Consider the following 20,595-nt stretch of genomic DNA (forward strand, 5'->3'; position numbering starts at 1 on the left):
TAAGATTAACTTCAAATCGATAAAGGTAACTAAAGATAAGATTAACTTCAAATCGATAAAGACGCTTAACGCGTACTTGTCCATTTTGTCGCTTTATCTTGGTAACTACTGATTTGGACACTTTTATTCAGTGTTTTAAAAAACAGTTTGGATCGGCCGCGAACCGGTTCTCATGCCGGTTCGGTTCACCATATAAAACCGTCAGGAGGTTGGGCCATTTTGAATCGGATGAACCGGCTGGTTCGACCGGGAATTGCCAACCGGTTGAACCGTTTTTCATGATTTTTAGCAATTTTTTTCTAAAATTGAGTTCAATGAGATTCGAACCATAGACCTCATGTATGCAAGACCAACTCCATTACCACTCCACCACTTCAATTGTTGTGACATAATAATAACTTTAGTTATTCTTATAATGAATAAATAAATTTTCATTCATTCTATAATTTATTATTATTTTTATAAATTATTAATTGTGATTAATTGTAAATAAAATATATTATTTATACTTGTTATCTAATAAACTTTGATAGTAGTTTATCACACTAAATTTGAATATTGTCATACATATATTTAATTAAATATAAGTTTTAATATAGAGGGAACATCATTTTTGGTCCACGAACTTTGCCAAAGTATCATTTTAGGTCCGTGAACTTTGAAAATATCATTTGAGGTCCATTAACTATGGGATAATATCATTTGAAGTACTCTTTTACATTTTACAAGTTTTTTGGACGAAGATACCCTCAATATTTTTAAGGGTATATATTTTTAATAAACTTATGATATACTCATATTTTTTATAAATATCTTTACTATATATTTTTGATGAATTTTCTAAATATAATTTGACCTTCAATATTATCACTTAATATTGTGACATGCAAGAAATAATCCTTATTCAATTTTTATATTATTAAAGAAGTTCTATATTCAATTTTAAAATTCTTTAATATAAATAATTGAAGAAACAATTTAACTTGCATGTCACAAAATTAAGTGATAATATTGAAGGTCAAATTATATTTTGAAAAATCGTCAAAAATATATTGTAAAGATATTTATAAAAAATATGAGTATATGATAAGTTTATTAAAAATATATATCCTTTAAGGTATTGAGGGTATTTTCGTCCAGAAAAATTTGTAAATAGTAAAAGAGTACTTCAAATGATATTATCCCATAGTTGATGGACCTCAAATGATATTTTCAAAGTTCACGGACCTAAAATGATACTTTGGCAAAGTTCGTGGACCAAAAAAGAAGTTCCCTCTTTAATATATTAGGTATATATTTATACAATTTTATTTTTATTTCACTAAAATTTAATTATACTTATCCTCAATTAAGCTTAATAAGATTTTATTATTCACTAAATTTGATCAAAAACTACATTTTATTATATGAATTTGATCAAAACTACATTTTATTATATATAAATATATTTGAGTATTTATATAATATATTTAATTATATATGTTATAGTAAAACAGTCCGACCAGTGATTGGACCGGTTAGACCAGTTGAACCGTGAACCAGTAAACATTGCTTTCATTCGTAACTAATGATGCGTGAAAAAAGTCAAAAACTGTGGTTTTCAATTAATTAATTCCTATGTAAATAACTTAATTTGGTCATATATAAGTGGGCGCGGCAGAAAATAACACACTTATTAGGCGCTCTTGTTTTTCATACTTATTTAATACTACTAGTACTACTAGGGGATGCACCAATAGTAGTAAAATATGCATTTTTTTTAAAGGTAGTGCATATTTGACTCAGTGATACACTGATATGTTACAAATGTTTTTAGCTACTCGATCGGTATTCGTTACGGTATTCGCGAATATCAAATCGAATATATGATTTGTTTTTAAAAAAATGTAATCTAAAAAATACAATTTGAATATTTGATTGTAATTTGCCTATTTATTTGTTTGTAAGGGTAAATTTGTGGTATTTAAACTTTACAGTGCCCATATATGCAATTATTCTCATATTAAAATCTTCAAATGTTTGACAATTCCTTTTCTTTTCCCTGCGTTCTTTTACCATTAATTTTATGGCTACTAGATCATTATCTGTACTTTGAATGATCACATTTGATTTTTGAATGTCACACTTCCGGCATCATCTCATCCGGAGGTTGGAATATACTACTTTCTCCGTCCCACAAAAAATGTCACACTTGAGGGATGTCACGGGATTTTAGGAAGTTTTGTATTGCGTGTTAAATGAAGAGAGAAAATATAATTTTTATTTTCATGTGAGAGAGAATTTTTTTCAAAAATAAAAATATGACATCTTTTATTGGACAAACTATAAAGAAAAGTGTGACATCTTTTATGAGACGGAGGAAGTATATCACAATTTGTGATCATTACTTATCTCATCAATAGCTTGTAAGGTCGGATTAAATTTTTTAGCATTACTTTACCTGAAGTTTGAAATGCCACTCATCTTGTCTATAGTTTTAATTTTTTAAATGCATTTTAAACAAACAAACAAAAAAATTATAGAAATTAGTTTCACAGTCCATCTAAAATAATATTGTCGGGTCTCTAAAGATTGATACGATATCATCAAATACGGTGTAATTGGCACATAGTACTCCCTCCGTCCCGGATAATTCGTCCCAGTTTTCCATTTCGGTCCATCCCACATAATTTGTCTCATTACACTTTTACTATTTTTTATAGTGGACCTCATATTCCACTAACTCATTCCTACTCACATTTTATTATAAAACTATATAGAGGTAGGACCACATTCCACTAACTTTTTCAACCTACTTTTCATTACAATTCCTAAAATCCGGGTCCGGTCAAAGTGACCTGAATTATCTGTGACGGAGGGAGTACTAATTGGCACAATTACATAGTACATATGATCAGTGATCAGTGTAATTTAATAAGCAAATATGGCTCGTGTAACGGTCCCAACCGCGGACGAGGCCGCTCAACCACCTGAAGCCGCTCCAACGCCACCACCACTCCTATCGAGGGCTAGAATAGCGATGATTGTTCGGATCATCACATTATTTTCCCTCATATTTTCAATCAGCCTCATAAGTTCCAATTCCACCACCATCACACTCAACAACTCCACCTTCCTTTTCAACCTCAACGACGTTCACGCCTACAAGTACGCTTTGAGTAGTGCCGCGACAGCATCATCCTACACCATTTATCGCCTGCGTTATTCATTCAAGCAACTCAAATCAGGCACATTCCATGTCACCAATCCCAAAAATCTCTTCTACGAGTTCCTTGCTGATAAGGTGAATTAATTGTACATAGTTTTAATTAATTACATCACATAAATTTTGTAGTACTACTATTTAATTAATGGTGTATAAATTAAATGTGATAGGTGGTTGTGATATTAGTAGCAACGGGTGTGGGTGCTGCATTTGCTGCGACGCTGAAGTTGAAGACGAAGGTTCATGAATTGGAGGATACACTTGACACAACCTCATTTGCCTCAAACGTCCTCAAATTCGATTCTTTTTTTAACAAGGCTTATTTTCCAAATATATTCCTCCTCATTGCTCTCTTTACCATTGGAATTTCATCACTTCTCTCATCCTTGGCTCTTATGAACAAGACCACTTAGCTTTTAACAATGTACTTAATTCCTAATTCTTAACGACCATTTTCTGTCCAGTTACATGTATTCAAGTCATAAGAGAGTAAATAGAGATTCATTATTGATGACTTTTAGAAAAAAAATAAGACATATAAATATTTCTTTCCACAAAAATAAACTATTAGTACTAATTTATAAATTATAAAAAAAAATCTAGAAATTGATTGTTGTAGTACGTGATCAAATCATTCAAGATTTGGTCATTCGACATTAATATTTAATTGTTATATCAATTAATTGTCATCTTCATCTCCTTTTTCTTTTTCTTTTTCTTTTTTCGATTTCTCATTTTGAGATTATCTTCTTTGTTTTTCAGTAACAACAACATAATTATAAATTTATTAGTTTAGGTTCTATAGTATATATCTTTTTCACTCTATATTTAACAGATGTATTCTCAATAGGGTCCCTTCTCTTAACTTGTACCAGCCCAAAAGCCCCGTAACCTCTGTGAAGAGAGCCCATTTAAAAACATCGATCGACTACAACAGAATAAGGAATTCCCTCTTTTTTGACCAACCCACTAGCTGAAAACGCATGAAATAAAAATAGTTCAAAATTTTCAAATTATTCAATTTTAATTGCGTGGTGAATTTTTTAAATCCGAATTTAACATATATTTATATATGTTTTACATAAGGGTTCTAGTTAAAATTTATGGCCAACAAAAGTTGACATGTTTTATTGGAAGTTCATTTGTTAGCATTGTCTTTTTCTACAACGGCACCGCATTCACATTAAATAAATTAGTAGTATTCGATGACATTCATCGGCTTTAGTTAGCTCAATTTATAATAATGACAAAAATATATTGGAGTACTTATCATCAAGGTCACATTTTAATGTTTATAACACCCTAATCTTAAATGAAGACCAAATCTTCAACCTTAGATTTTAAAATAAGTGAATGAGATTAAATCTTACGGATCTCAATAAATAGTAGACAAAATAGCAACAAAAAGGTAATATCGTCATTATGTTATCATATGATAATTTTCGTGAATGTTTTTTTATATCAACATAGGTGGCGTTCGGTTGCCATGACTAATAATCATAAGACTATCCATCTAGGATTAAATTGTGGAATTATTTTAGTTGGAGGGGGGAGACTATGACTAATTATCGTGAGACTATCCATCTAAAATTAAGTTGTAGGGTTCAATCTTATGAACCAAATATGATACATAATTAATCATGGGATTTAATCTTGGCAACCGAACACCCTCATAGTGTATTACAAATATCAACAATATGACATAAGAATATCAATACTAGTACAAGAAAATATCAACACATATTTATTGAGATTTTTGCATGGTTTTATTGAGAATTTTACATGGTTTTATTGAAATTTTTTAATGTATTTGTTGATAAAAATCTGATTATCAACATTTACGAAAACTAAAATAAAAAATATCAAATCTCATCATGATTCGAACGTCGTCGGAACATATGCAATTGAGATCTCGTTGGAATCCTTATAAAATTATCTTTAATTTGATATATTTTTTGCGAAAATATAATTTAAATCAAGAGAGTTACGTAAATTTAAAGTTTTAAGATGATTTTAATGAGAGGGAATTGACATTAATACCCTCTAATTTTATTTATTAATTTTCATAATTAAAAATATAATCACGTAGTGACGTGACATTATTTCAACCACTAGATCTTCTAATCTAATAATTAAAATTTAATTTTAATTTGAGATTGGTAATTACTTGGCCATTAATCACTTCCCTTTTATCTTCATTATTCATTTATAGCTCGAGTTAAAATTCCGTCCCACTCACACAAAATACTTTTGCCTTTATAATTTTTAATTAACAATATCGATTTGTGATGTATTATTATTTTAACTTACTGTCAATTCTGCTTTTCTATGGGAATATATTATATAGTAGTGTCCGTTGATCGCATTTTAGTTAAAGCTATGAAACGAAGAGCATAGATAAATTTAGATTGTATTTGTAATTAAGTATACATTCAAGATAAATATAGATCGTTTTTTTTATAAGTAAACATTCAAACTAAATAATAACCATGGATCAAAGTTAGACATGACACAAAAAAGATATTATTGAGAAATATTTATCTTCTTTCATCTAAATGAGGTATTTATATTAAAAAAATATTATTAAAATATAAGAAAATTAAAATTTAAAGGAAATCTTAATTTCTAAGAGGAAAAAATATCATAATCAATTATACTCCATATTTTTATCCATTTATTCTTCTAATTAGGAAAACAAGTTATTACCAACACAACTTGAAAGCTTCCAATAAGTCAATTTTTAAATTTTTTGTGATGCCCTAATATCTTTGGGTTTTGATTTTCACCAAACATCATATATGGAGCATCTTCTTTTAACCTGTGATCCACTTGCATATAATTAAATTATTACAACTTTGGGCTACTCAAATAATCATATCCAATCATCCTCTTGAGTAATTTTTGAATACATCTTTAAACATTTTGACTCCATCTCTTGTGATCGATCCAACATGCATTCCATTATGTCTTGAATTGTTGATCTTTGTTATCTTCTTGTATTAGCGTAGGTTATTCACAAAAGCATTTTTAAATCATTTATGGATCTCATTACATTTTTTTACCATATTTTTTATTTAAGAAACAACATTACAATTCGTAATTCATTTTCTTAACTATTAATGGATCTCATATTTTTATAGTATTTAATTAATTTCTTAATCAATTTATTGATGGCATATTCTAATATAAATTATTATTGGCAAAAAATTAGCAAAACAACTTATTGGAGAGTGGTTTCGTTCGACATGGTCGGATACCCACTATTGTGAATGCCCTTATATGAGGCGCTATAGACTAGATATTGTTCGTCGATAGACTTTAAGGGAAAAAACCTAAAAGAGCGGTTTACCTACAAGTAAGTTCTCTCCCTCTCCCCCCTTCTCTCTCCCTCCCTCTCTCTATATCTTTCAAAATATACTAGTCATCCCCCGCGCGTTGCGCTGCTGACAAACTTTTTCTATCAATTGCGTTAGTACATAACTTTGAGTTTATGATAACCATTTGTTTTACAATGTTATAAAATTTTAGAATATTCAATTTAATGAGATGAAAAATATATTTAAACTGAGAGACTTGAAGCTAGATAACAAAACAGAACCTAAAGATTGCTACACAAAACAGAAAGAACACAGGAAGACTTTTCTTTGTAAAATATACATAGGTCATTACAGTGAATAAAATATAAAATACATTATACATTGCGGAAAACTTCTTTGTACACTACATTGTCAGTAACATCACAATGTTCATCTTCATTTCCACATACTAAAATTTTCAAACCCTTACGACTTGTAACCCTTGAAATAGCCACATAAAGTTGACCATGGCTAAAAACTGGTTTCTTCAAAAATAAACCAACATGGGATAAGGATTGCCCCTGACTCTTATTAATGGTCATCGCATAAGATACAATCAATGGGAATTGCCGTCGTTGAAACTTGAAAGGCAACCTGATATCAGAAGGGATTAGGCATAATCGAGGCACCAAAACAAAATCTCCAGCACAACAACCTGTAAGAACTTTTGCTTCCAAAACATAATTTCCAAGTCTAGTAATAACCAACCTAGTACCATTACACAATCCAACATTATGATCAATATTTCTCAACAACATCACTGGAGTGCCTATCTTGAGATGTAATTCATGATTTGGAATACCAGAACATCGTATCCCATTCAACAATTCTGGAGTATGAATCTCATCTAAAATACCAGAACGTGCACTACATTGCACTGCACTATCAGCACTTAGATAAATTCGATCCTCCAAACCACTTTGAGCCATCATATACTGATTTATCATTTCAACAACTTCTAAAGTCGGTGCTAATATAGCTCGATCTTCTAAATAAGACACATCCTCAACATTTTGTTCGTATGTTGGATAAGTTGAAGAAACAATACTCCGCAAAGGATCACCATTACATTCCAACAACAAATCTGTCGGAATAACAACTTGTCCACATCCATCAGTACAATCACCAATAACACCATCACCAACACCTATCAGCCATTCACAAAATTCTCTTAATTTTGAAATGTGAATATCAGAATCAGCATTCAACAATCTCATGTTTTTTGTTAACCTCAACACCTTGCAATGATCCCATATATACGATGAATTAATAGTAGCATTAACAACATCTTGTCTACCACCTCTAGGAATAACTGGTAAGATTTGACGAAAATCACCACCAAAAACAACTGTTATACCTCCAAAAAGTTTTTGTGACCCTTCATCCATTTCTGTTGAGGAACGCTTCAGATCACGAAGAGTTCTATCCAAAGCTTCAAAACAATGCTTATGCATCATTGGAGCTTCATCCCAAATAATAAGTTTAGTCCTGATGATAAGTTCAGCAAGTGGACTTCCTTGGTTAATACTACAAAAGGAATCTTCATTTAAACTTAATGGAATTTTAAACCGAGAATGAGCGGTCCTTCCACCAGGCAACAACAACGATGCTATTCCACTCGACGCAACATTCAAGACAATTTCTCCCTTTGAACGGATAGCAGCTGACAAAGCCGACCACAGAAAAGTTTTCCCAGTCCCACCTGAACCATATACAAAAAATGTCTCTCCAATACCTGAATCAACTGAACTGATTATAGAGTTATACACATGACGTTGTTCAGCATTAAACTTAGACAGATAAACTGCATGCTCTTTAGCTAAAGCTTCTCTATCATAAGATAACTCCTCCATTATCAATCGATTCTAAGCAGGTTGAAGATATTGTTCAGATGGAAATGGCATTGATTCAAAATCATGTAAACTTCTCCCCAACTGCAACAACTTTTTTTCAATCTCAACTAAAGCAAAATTTCGAATTTCCATTTCACTCATCACCAATTCTGAAAAAAAAGGAACTGTTACATGATGAATAAAATAAATCAAGTAAATAATACTCTAGTAACAAATATTATCGATCAATCAAGTAAAATGAACTATTACATGATGAATAAAACAAATCAAGTAAATAATACTCCAGCAATAAATCAAATAAATCAAGTACAAAATAAGTAAATCATAACAAATATTACCTGGATGTTTAAACAACATACGTTGTCTATAAAGAATGTCATCCGACAATAAACTCCAGCAACTATTCCAAACAACTTCAGGACGACTAATAGAATCAGAAGACAACAATGTCACAAATAAAACTCTTAGTGCAGCAGCAGATGCCCAATTACTTGCCTCTATAATTCCATTAATACACTCCTTATCATCATCCAACAATCCCAATGCATAACATGCATCTCTAAAACTATTATGCTGAGCACCATTAACAAATCTCAAATCCTCATAGCAAGTAGCTCCACGGATGATATTCAAAAGCAATCTCATATAATATAAATCACCTGAACCTGGAGGAACAAAGCGCAACCTTCCAATGGCAAATCCTTGCTTCCGTGGTGTCCACTCCCTTTTTTTCTTTTTCCAAACAAATTTAGTTGGGAATTCTGGGTAAGTCAGCAGCCTAGCATCAGGATATTTCTTATTAGCTTCAAACCAAGCTAAAAACATACTTTCAGTAACAGTTTCACGGCTCATAACATCATCTAAATTCATTGACTCATCATATATAATATGCTGCTCATTTGGCAAATGAAATCCTAATCTCTCCACGGCAGGATCCCTGTACTGTATTTCAAATCCAAAAAGCCTCCATGCAGCTTCACATGGAGAAATATATCTACAATCATAATACATCTTAACTTCATCCACTTCTTTAACAGAATCAGCATCTGATGTAGAATTATAAAATGCAGCTGTTACTCGATCATTACCTTTGTTAACATACTTAAACAAATACTTGATGGATTGAGATTGATTACACCATTCAACATTAATGTGAGCTCCATACTTCATCAACAAATACCGATTATGAGACACAATATATCGATTATCTAAAGGTATACCACTCTTTAAGATAATTCGACCATTATTTCTTCTTCTATAGACTGCATATCCATATTCATCAACTATTGTAGCATCTCTATAATTCTTTGGGAAATATTTAGTACAACGACGCTCAGACATGCAAGGAGAATTAGGTCTTACTATGCCACATGGTCCATGCACCATAAATTCACTCACAACTTTATAGTAATCTGGATCAGCTTCAGGATCCGGAATTTCAGAAGAAATAATTTTATCAATGTCTGCAGGTTCTGGATATTTATTAGCCTTTCCCAAAAACAAAAGAATATGCGCATGCGGCAAGCCACGTTTTTGGAACTCCACAGTATATATAACTGCACAAAACAAATTAATAAATTAAAAAAATATAAATATGAAACTGAAAACATTTTTAAAATATAAATACAAAAACGAACATAAAATTACCTGCTACGACATCCCCAAACAATTTATTACGTCGGAAATCTGCAATCATATTGTCTAGTTTCGCCTTAAATATTCTACAAACGATATCAGGACGATCTTCATGCTTTAAACCTCGACTCTGAACATACCTCAAAATTTCAGGCCATTTAGGATTGCAAGTGAACGTAATAAACAAATCTGGATATCCAGCCCATCTACAAATAGCCATTGCATCCTGATAACTTTGAATCATATATCGAGCACCACCAGTATAACTTGATGGCAAAATTACTCGCATCCCTAACCTAGAACCATCAGTTTAACCACTTAATAAAGCATCAGCCAAACCTTTATACAAATCACAACGTAAAGTCTTCTGGTGAGAACGCACATACTTCAATCGGCCAGCTTCTACCATTGTATACGCATCAACTATAAATTGTTGGAACAATCGCCGAGAAGATAATATTAAAGACATGGAATTCAACCTATCATGCAAATAATAGGAAAAATATTCCTTTGGGCTAATTTTTTTGCGAGCAAACCCCAAACTTGCTTTCGACTCAGAAAATGGTATATCGTCCCTATAACCATCTTCACCATACGGATACAGCAATGGGTATTGTAGAGGAAGATAAGCTGGATGCAATTCGTCAATCCGTTTCAGTTGTCCACTGCGATATTCAACTATGATATCCCTGTCACATATATTTTCATCAAGATCACCAACAATTAATGCAGCTACTTCAGACGCAACTGGCAAATTATATCTCCTCCCATCTCTCCCTCTTTTGCCAATCAATCTCAACTTCACAGAGTCATCACTGTCAACCAACTTTTCCTTGGCCATTCGAAATGACTTCACTAAAGCATTATGCTCATCAAGCATTTGTTGAATCTCCAAAACTATTTCCGAATGCAATGAACTTAATTTGTCTTCCTTCCTGTTAAGATAATTATTAACTACAATAAATTATTTTACAACAATTGATTAATCATGTAAAAAAAATAAAATAGATAAAAAAAACATACCTGACAGCCGATATGCGATTATTCACTTCATTCTCCGTGTCATAAATGTACAACTGAGCAAATTTGGGCCGACAATCTTTTAGAGGCATCATACTACCAATAAGATGATAGTTTTGACCATGCAAACGAAAAATTGAAGGGCCTTGTCCAACATTATTGCTACTATCTATTTTCCCACCCATCGAAGTGAATCCAAACATGCTATTATAGGAACGAATATTTTGCTGATAATGTTTACTCTTTGTGTTACCTCCAAAGAATAGCTCCCGAAGAAGTCTAGGCGGATCCACAAACTTTGCAAGTTGTATTTTTCCATTTACACAACAAACAGAATACCTTGGATTTTTAGCTTTAACGGATTTCCTCAATCGCTCATCATACCAAAAAATAGCACTACAATGTGAACAAACATAATTTGGATCACCAATGTCCAAATATCCTGAAAAAACAAAGAAGACTCTTGTTAAAACAACAAATGAAAAACAACCAAGTAAAATCACAAATACAAAGTTAAAAATATTCACAATTTTAAAATACAAAAATAAACATTCAATAATAAATAAATAATAAAACAAATATAAAAAAACCTGCTTCAGATGCAAAAAGAGAATTTTCTGTCCCGACAGAAATAGTAGACTTAATTTCTTTTGAGGTAGAAGCACATGAATTTCTTACCAAAATAGCATCAACACCATTCTGTAAATTCATACTTGCTGATGCTATATCACATTCATTCAATTTTGTAATTTCATCACCTACGAATAAATAAGAAAAAAAAATCTGAAAAATTTAACTACATATACAGTAACACAAAAAAAAAAGACTAAACTTATACAAATATTCAAAAATTACCACTCATAACAACAGAATTTTGGTAATCTCCAACTACAGTTTCTTGTTTGATTTCTTTCAAAGCAGATATACAGACATCTGCAATGAACAGAGTTAAATAATGTTACTATTAGTAATGCCAAAACACAATAAATGTTAAATTTTTGAAACATACTATAAAAGCCTACCATTTATAAGAGCACAATTTACAGAAGCCATTGTAAATTTTAGATTGCCATCAAACAATTTAAACTTTTTATTAGGCCTCCCTTCACAAACATCCCATGTCTGAGGTAATAACGAAGATACACCTACAAAAAATTTGAAATAACATTTATGTAGGACTATAAAAGATATAAGAAATAAAATAGAAATAAGTCCTCCAAATGCAAATAGATTATCATCACAACCTTTGAAAGTTTGAAAAATATCTTTTGACATAGTGGCACCATGCTCTCATTTCTCAACATCAGCAAGTTCATTTACAGCACCTACAGTTAAAATAACAATAATAAAAAATGTTTAATTTATAATAACAATAAATATACTATGAATATGAGGCATAACATAATATAATTGTCATTTTACACCTAAAACAGTAGATACTTGATTGATCTCAACCAATGCAGAAGTCTTAACACCTACAATTAAATAAAAAAAATTAGTATCATCATTAATAATTAATAAATAAAATAAACAAAAACTATAAAACATAATAAAAAAAATACCATTAAAGAATACATCATTCTCAGAGACCATTGTGAAGTTCAAACCACCATCAAACATTTTAAATTTTCGATAACCCATTCCTTCCCCAATATACAAACTCGTAGACACCAACGAAGATCCACCTACAAATAAACCATTCCACAGAATATCAATTACTCAGTCATTTGTTCCACAATTCTATATATGAAACCGCAATTTTCCAACTTACAAAGAGTAATCACCCATAAAACTACTATTCCCCTCCAGAATTTCTTGAAAAAATTGAAAAATCACCGGGAAAAACTCACAAAAATTTACTGCATGATTAAGCATACAATAAGAAACATTCGAAATTAGGATTGATCTACAGTTTCAACTCAACTCTAACTACACAACGCATTTCTCCAAATTGCAAACAAATCTGATACAATCAACTCAAAACTGATACAATCTGATACAAATCTAGTACAATCTGATCCAAAATAATTGCAGCACCACAAAACATAAATATGCCGAGGTTTTACTAAAAACTTGAATATCAATTCTCTATGAGATATATACCTGATACATTGTTGATATCTGCAAAAATCTTGCTACCAAGCTTCATAGATTTCTGAATTTTTTTCATCCCTTTATTTTGTTTCTTCGCGATGATAGTTTCGACAAAGAAAGAGTGTTATTTTCTGTGTGGAATTTTTAATTGTACACGATTATACAAGGAGACACACCACTTTATCTGACATTACTTTTATCCATAAGTTAAGAAGGTTACACCAATTTATCTAATACTACTATCTTGTATTCATATTAATAATATTGGTACATCCTTCGAGAACATCAATGGAAGCCCATTGTAAAATTTAAACCACTATAAAAAACCAGGAGTAATATTTATTGTTAGTACATCCTTCGTGAACATCAAATTTGGACAAATAATCAACAACTTTCAAACCAATACAATAAATATGGACAAATTTTCATTAAATAGACACCAACTACCAACATGACATCATTAATTAAAGCATTATATAAAATAATATTTTAGAGTTTCCAATCAACTACACAGACACAACCTCTCCTTCTCAAGTTCTATGAGCAGCTGCGCAATCTCATTTTCTCATTCACAATTACAAAATCAGCAATTTGCACTTCCAGAAACTTCTATCCCGTGATAAAATTCCTCAAACAACGTCAACAAAATACTCAAAAAAACCACTTCAATAGAGGAACATGCAACCACATTATGAGTTTCGCAGTATTACTCTCAAATCTGCTAGAATCCCAACCAAAAACACAATTGTGCATCCCATACCTAGCTTGAGCCACAGAATCAGAAAGGTGAGTCAAACTCAAATACGCTACTCAAATTCATATTTACAATGTCTATTATTTTGATATGATAATTACTAACAACTTTTCCGTTTGAATATACAAACAATTTGCAGACATCTATTTAGAATGATGCAAAATTTGGAAGACGGTGAAAGAAATTGTAAGATAATAGATCTTATAATTTCCACATTCCAGAAGACAATGAAAACCATAGAAAAGGTATTTTTTTTTTAAATTTTAAATCTAAATTAATAAATTTTTTGTTCTGTAAATAATATTTAAATTTTTTTATGCCCAACATGACCAACACAACACCAAACCACACAAATAAAGCAACAAAGGAAGATACCAATTTGAATATGCTTGCATGCAACATATGGAAGACAGATATGCAAAGGTAATATAGTACTTCCAATTTCAAATATCAAATTATATAATTACCTGATACATTAAAAGTTTCTGATAAGACTCCACTTTGCAAGCTTGAATAATTTTTGAATTACTTTCATTGTATGATTCTCTTTCTTCTTAATGATTAAATATGATATTCTATCTTCAAAAACTTGACTTTCAATTGATTATCTATTGTGAGGAATATATCTTTGACATGAATAATGCAAGTAAATTAGACATTATAAATAGATAACAATATAACTTAACTGCACACTCCTCAGACAATACCCTGAGGATAAAACCTTTTATGTAATCACTTATTCAATGGAGTGACGTTATGAAATGAACAACATAAAAATATTAATTACAATGTAGTTAATAATCCCTTCAAATATGTTATACTATAAATATTAAAGAAAAATTAATCAAGCTATGAATCTTCATCAGGAAAATTGAACTAATACTTATTTATAATAATCATATCTTCTAATAAAATTATATTTACCAACAAATCAGACAAGGGAAATAAAAGCAGAATAAACATCGAAAAAAATATGAAACACAAATAATTAAATTCAACTGCCAATATTTACATAAGTTCAAGCAGGAGTTACATAATAAGTCATGAGCCTAAAAGCGAACTTACTCATCTTGCTTGACTTCTATTTCCCAACAGAAGTCAATAACAAAACATAATCTAAAGATGAGTAATCCATGACACAACCAACATACATAAACCTACAATACTACATACTTCCTTGCAACTCATCTTTCTTGACTTCCATTTCCCAATGGAAGTCAAGATCAAAACAGAACCAAAAGATGAGCAATCTAAGACACAACCAACATACATAAACCTACAATACTACATACTTGGCCTTCACCAACACCAGCATCAATCAGTGGGCTCTAGCTTCACAGCAACCAACTTGTTCTTGGAATCTTTCACACTTCCTTCAAAATCACCAACCAACTTGCGCTTAACCCCAGGAGTGGTCTCAATTTCTTCTCTTTTCAGCTTCCCACTTTTCTTTCTCTCAAACGGATGGACAGACATCATGGAACACATCCAAGTTGATAACCAGATCATCCTTCATGACACAGTTTGTAGAAGGCACATCCAAATCCATAACCACATTTTCCTTCATGCCATCATTCATTGAAACATCATCCAAATTTACCACCAAACAATTCTTCACACCACTGCTAGAAGGAGATAAAAACTTATCGCCAAACACCTAATATTAAAATATGAAAGTAAGATTAATATCTCACAATAATATACTATACAAATTTCAAATATATAAAATACCTTAAGAGAATCAACATCACTTCCCAAGTCAGGAAAGTCAACAATTTGAGAGAGGGTGCTGCACTCATTAAGATACATATCTTCATAAGTTGCTGCAGTTTTACTTGCTTCAAGATTTGCAACCACATTGACAGAATATTTCTCAATCAGAGCAACATCAGTAATAACTTTCTTCACATTATAAGGCTTTAGATGAAGAAAATCATCTTCATTCCTAAGAGCAACCTTAAAGAGAAATATCTTTCCAACAACACAATCCTCAATCTCTTTAGGCACATTATTTGGTGATACAACCTATTATGTTAAAAAAACATGTCAAAATTTTTTTTTAATAAGAAATATGAACAAACAGAGTATAAAAAATCATAACATTTGCAACCACCTGTGCACAATCAAGCTCAGAAGCTTTTTTTTGTAGAATTTGCACACATTCTTTGTCCCACAAAACTAACTCCGCAGTGCTAGTTCCATCAAATACTTCAAATTTCAGCATATACCTATAAAAACAAAATACGATTATCAACCATAAACACATCAACAAACATAAACACAAGTAGTCTTTATTTACTACCTCATAATTCCAGAACCATCAAACTTGGAACATCCAATACAGTGAAACTCATTGCATGTCTTCTCCACTTTTTTACCACACTTTTGGCAACATATGTAAAACCATTCCCCATAGCAACTGACTGACTCTACCCTTGCACAAATCCAATAAGTTCCATCCTGGCCAGCCAATAACTATAAATAATTTAAACTGATAGAACATTGATTACTTAATAAAAAACTAACAAATTAAGAACCACAGTGAAACCTCAAGACAGAATAGTGTATCAATGCATTTGATACATCCAAAACTGAAAGATTCATCCATAACCATGGGCTTATCATATTTCAGTGAATCTGGTAATCCAAGACTGAAAGAATCATCAGACATAATCCTACATAAAAAATAGAAATTAAATTAAAAAATACATTAAAAATTTTTAAAGCACATAAAATTATGACAAAATACTTAACTATTAATTGAATATTGAATGTAGAATATAAACCATATAAATCACCTTTGCCGAAACTGATTTATAACGCTTATATCTTTGTTCAAGCACACCTTGGAAGCATTGTAAACAGTCCCACATCGTATTTGACCTATAATAAGAATAGATGTACATATATTAGTAAAAAAGTAATCAAACATATGATTTATATAATAAAATAAACTTTACCATTAAATCTAGAAGCCTTGCAGAACTGCACCAATACAATTGGAACTATCATCTGCGAATCACGCTGGCTCAAAAATGCATCAACATTTTCACCCCAAAGAGCACAACGCATAGCAACATGACTGACATGAAAATAAATTTATAATCAAAATATCATCTAATAAATATGCATAACATAAATATATTCTCAATTTATAAGTTAAACACAATGTAGTTTTACTTCTCATCCTCCAAGGCCAATTCCAAGAGCCTTGAACGGGGATCATCAACTACCTTAGAACATCCTTTCACAACTCCAACAACATCTACAATGTTAATATTACACAAAATATTAATGATTAACAAATCAAGAAATAATTTTGACTTGAGAAAAAAAAGGAAAAAAAAAGATGAATATAAAAAACATACCAAATAGAGGACAACTCTCAACTTCTGAGAGGTTTGCAATATCATCGATACTCATTATATTAAAGGGATAGCAACAGAACATAGGATCTTCAATTTTAGTAATCATAGTTTTTTCATAAATTTGTATTTTGTAGTCATGGCTTGTGGTTTTATATTTTCGTGGACTATTCTTCACGAAAAAGTTCTGCATCAAATATATATCCCCTTCATTGATCAGACGGCCTTTTACATGAACTACACTTTTTGGGAATGTAACATGAATCTTTACACCCTGTAAAAAATTAATCTGTCAAAAAATTTCTTCAAATAATAAAAAAGTTCATTGTCATAATTATATATAAAAAATATATAGTAATATACTACTATAACTTTACCTCCTCGTCATGCATGATACACTCCAATGAAAGCGCTTCAGCAGTCCTGCCAGCCCAATATGTATTGTAAGAATGCACACATCGAACTTTAATACGTTGAGTCACACTTGCTTTAGTTAAATTTCTCAGCAAAGTAACAACTTGAGCCATAATTTCCTTTCTTCAATGGAAAAACTGAAATCATAAAAGACAATGTTATTAGTTTACATTTTATAACTACAAAAGAGTTGAACAAAACTGAAAAAAATAAATTAAACACCTGTTGATGGTGGAGAGATGATGATCAATAAGCCAACTATCAGCTATTTATAGAAGAAATTCTGTGTGAAATTTACATACACACCAAAAGATCCACAATATTACACGTTGGTTAATACACATCAAACGTGTAAATATATTGATAAACCACTAACACTCTAATCAATATACAAGCAAACTGCCGCCCAAAACCTATCTGCTCTGTCTTTCAGAAATTCATTCAGTCGGCTATGGCGGCTAGGACCTAATAGATATATAAATATTTTAACCTAATAAATCATGTTGGCCCGAATTGATATTTAAACCTAATAGATATAGATATTTTAATGCATTTCGTTCATTTCCTAAATATGCTTTTTCTTTCCAATTTGATAAATTCTCACTCCAATTAAGAAAGTCAAATGCTCCTATAATTTATCAATTTTAAAGTTATTGCCAATCACTTATTAATGTTCTTCATTTTACAAAATAGTTGGAATTGGCCTTGGAGGATGAGAAGTAAAACTTCATTTTGTTTAACTTATAAATTGAGAATAAATTTATGTTATGCATATTTATTAGATGATATTTTAATTATAAATTTATTTTCATGTCAGTCATGTTGCTATGCGTTGTGCTCTCTGGGGTGAAAATGTTGATTCATTTTTGAGCCAGCGTGATTCGCAGATAATAGTTCCAATTGTATTGGTTCAGTTTTGCAAGGCTTCTAGATTTAATGGTAAAGTTTATTTTATTATTTAAATCATATGTTTGATTACTTTTTTACTAATATATGTACATCTATTCTTATTATAGGTCAAATATGATGTGAGACTGTTTACAATGCTTCCAAAGTGTGCTTGAACAACGATAAAAGCGTTATAAATCAGTTTTGGCAAAGGTGATTTATATGGTTTATATTCTACATTCAATATTCAATTAATAGTTAAGTATTTCCATCCACTCAATTGTCAATCACCCAAATTAAACTCAATTAGTTAGTAGGGTTTTTTTAAGTGGAACTTGTATTTATTTGTTGGTGGAAAGAATAAATTGGATTTTGAAATACATTTAATTAAAAAAAATCAACTAATCACACTTTTGGATTAGTCTTGCACCTGATTTAACTTTAGGATGATTGATTGATTAAATTTCCAGCTTTAATATTGGGAGGGATGGAAGTATTTATTGTGTATTATCTGGAAATTGTGTATTAACCGGTAATTGTGGATTATGATTGATTGAGAGAGCTTCTTTTGTGTAAGATGATTTGATCTTGCAAGTTGGCAGATAAATTACCCAACCAAACAACTTTTTCAAGTTTAAGCACAAATTCCCTCCCAAACTTTAATTTGAAAATTGGCACAATTCCTTGAAATTTCCCCCCAAAAAAACCTTGCTTTTAAGGTAGTATAGATTATCTGGGCCTTTTCTCTCTCCGCTATCTATTGGAATATTTAATGTGCTTTTAAACTTTTAATTTGGAAAATCTATATGCGATTCTTGTTAATTCTGATCTGCGTTAATGCATAATTAATATGATGATACTGCCAATATAATGCACATTTAGCTAGATTTCCATCAAAATTTGTTATGTTTTTTTTTTCCATTCACTTAATGTAGTATTTTATGAGATTAATCACTTTTTTCACTAACAAGATTTCAACTGATTATTTCTCTAATTTTATTTTATTTAATCAATTTTATATTGAAACTAGTATTATCCACTATATGGACTAATTGCTTTATGAACAGATATAGTATAATTTAATGAGCATTTTATGAAACTTTAATTTTATTATTATTACTATTATTATTATTATTATTATTATTATTATTATTATAATTATATAGCGTTTCTTAATTTCTTGCTTCAAAATTTTCTCTCAATATCAAGGGGTTATTTTGCGCCTTCCTTTATCTAACTGTAGCTACTAAATTTAATTAATGTATAGTTAATTCCGTTGACCACCATTACATTAAATTTGATGTCAAGGAGAATGTTGTTGCAATGGAAGAGAATGTTCGAAACGATAAAATCGATACACCTTTTTTGGTTGGAAAATATGTGTTGTCACGTTACAATATATCGAGGTATGCAATATATTATTGCGTACGGTATATACTATTGATTGGTATAAATTGTAGTGGAATAGTAGTATTTTTTGACTTAACAATTTTGTTACATGCAATGAAGTGTACAATTAAATATTGTATGGCTTCTTGTGAAATTAAGTCTCTTGTCCTATATGATGTATTCGACCAAAAGTTGCTTAATTCTGCAAAATAAAATCATTGGACTAGTCTATTTAAACAATTTCTTCATCATATTTTTATTTTCATTCGAACTAATTGAATGATTCATTCAGTACGGTGATTGGAGAGGTTGAGACGTTGGAAAATGATAAGCATTCTTTATTTATTTTTAAGTCTTACCCACTAAAACAACATACCATTGAGCTACCTAGTCATTCGCATCGTTAAAATTTAGACAATGTCAATCATTTAAGACACGTAGGCTATATAATCTTTTGTCATGAGATAATTGCAGAAATATAAGTCACTCTGTTAGAAGAAAATTTTAAAACTTGTAGGGTCGGCTAAAAAAACATGGTCTTTTTGGCGATTTATTTTAATACTATTGTTGTTTAAGTGGTCGAACGTCTTGTCAAATTTATTTTTTGGCTACGACACCAGAC

At 30.7% G+C, this 20,595-nt stretch overlaps 4 protein-coding genes across 4 annotated transcripts; 1 reads left to right on the plus strand and 3 right to left on the minus strand.

Moving 5' to 3' along the window:
* The first annotated feature begins 2,923 nt into the window (after positions 1-2,923).
* Positions 2,924-3,618, plus strand: LOC125210343 (CASP-like protein 4D2). Its single transcript, XM_048109905.1, has 2 exons — positions 2,924-3,283; positions 3,376-3,618. The coding sequence occupies exons 1-2, from the start codon at positions 2,924-2,926 to the stop codon at positions 3,616-3,618; spliced, it is 603 nt and encodes a 200-aa protein (XP_047965862.1).
* A 3,278-nt stretch (positions 3,619-6,896) lies between these two features.
* Positions 6,897-8,414, minus strand: LOC148931055 (uncharacterized). The gene has a single exon (XM_089066697.1). The coding sequence runs from the start codon at positions 8,412-8,414 to the stop codon at positions 6,897-6,899; it is 1,518 nt and encodes a 505-aa protein (XP_088922823.1).
* A 12-nt stretch (positions 8,415-8,426) lies between these two features.
* Positions 8,427-10,458, minus strand: LOC148931056 (uncharacterized). The gene is made up of 4 exons (XM_089066698.1): positions 10,436-10,458; positions 10,062-10,345; positions 8,753-9,970; positions 8,427-8,563 (listed from the first exon to the last, which is right to left on the minus strand). The coding sequence occupies exons 1-4, from the start codon at positions 10,456-10,458 to the stop codon at positions 8,427-8,429; spliced, it is 1,662 nt and encodes a 553-aa protein (XP_088922824.1).
* Positions 10,459-16,215: 5,757 nt separating this feature from the next.
* Positions 16,216-17,340, minus strand: LOC148931057 (uncharacterized). The gene is made up of 6 exons (XM_089066699.1): positions 17,286-17,340; positions 17,098-17,182; positions 16,878-16,999; positions 16,716-16,800; positions 16,466-16,592; positions 16,216-16,377 (listed from the first exon to the last, which is right to left on the minus strand). Exons 1-6 carry the CDS (start codon positions 17,338-17,340, stop codon positions 16,216-16,218), a joined length of 636 nt encoding a protein of 211 aa, XP_088922825.1.
* Between the last annotated feature and the right edge of the window lie 3,255 nt (positions 17,341-20,595).

This window comes from Salvia hispanica, chromosome 3 (assembly GCF_029641045.1).
Source record: "Salvia hispanica isolate PSC_SH4W2 chromosome 3, Shi_PSC_v1, whole genome shotgun sequence".
NCBI classification, from domain to species: Eukaryota; Viridiplantae; Streptophyta; class Magnoliopsida; order Lamiales; family Lamiaceae; genus Salvia; species Salvia hispanica.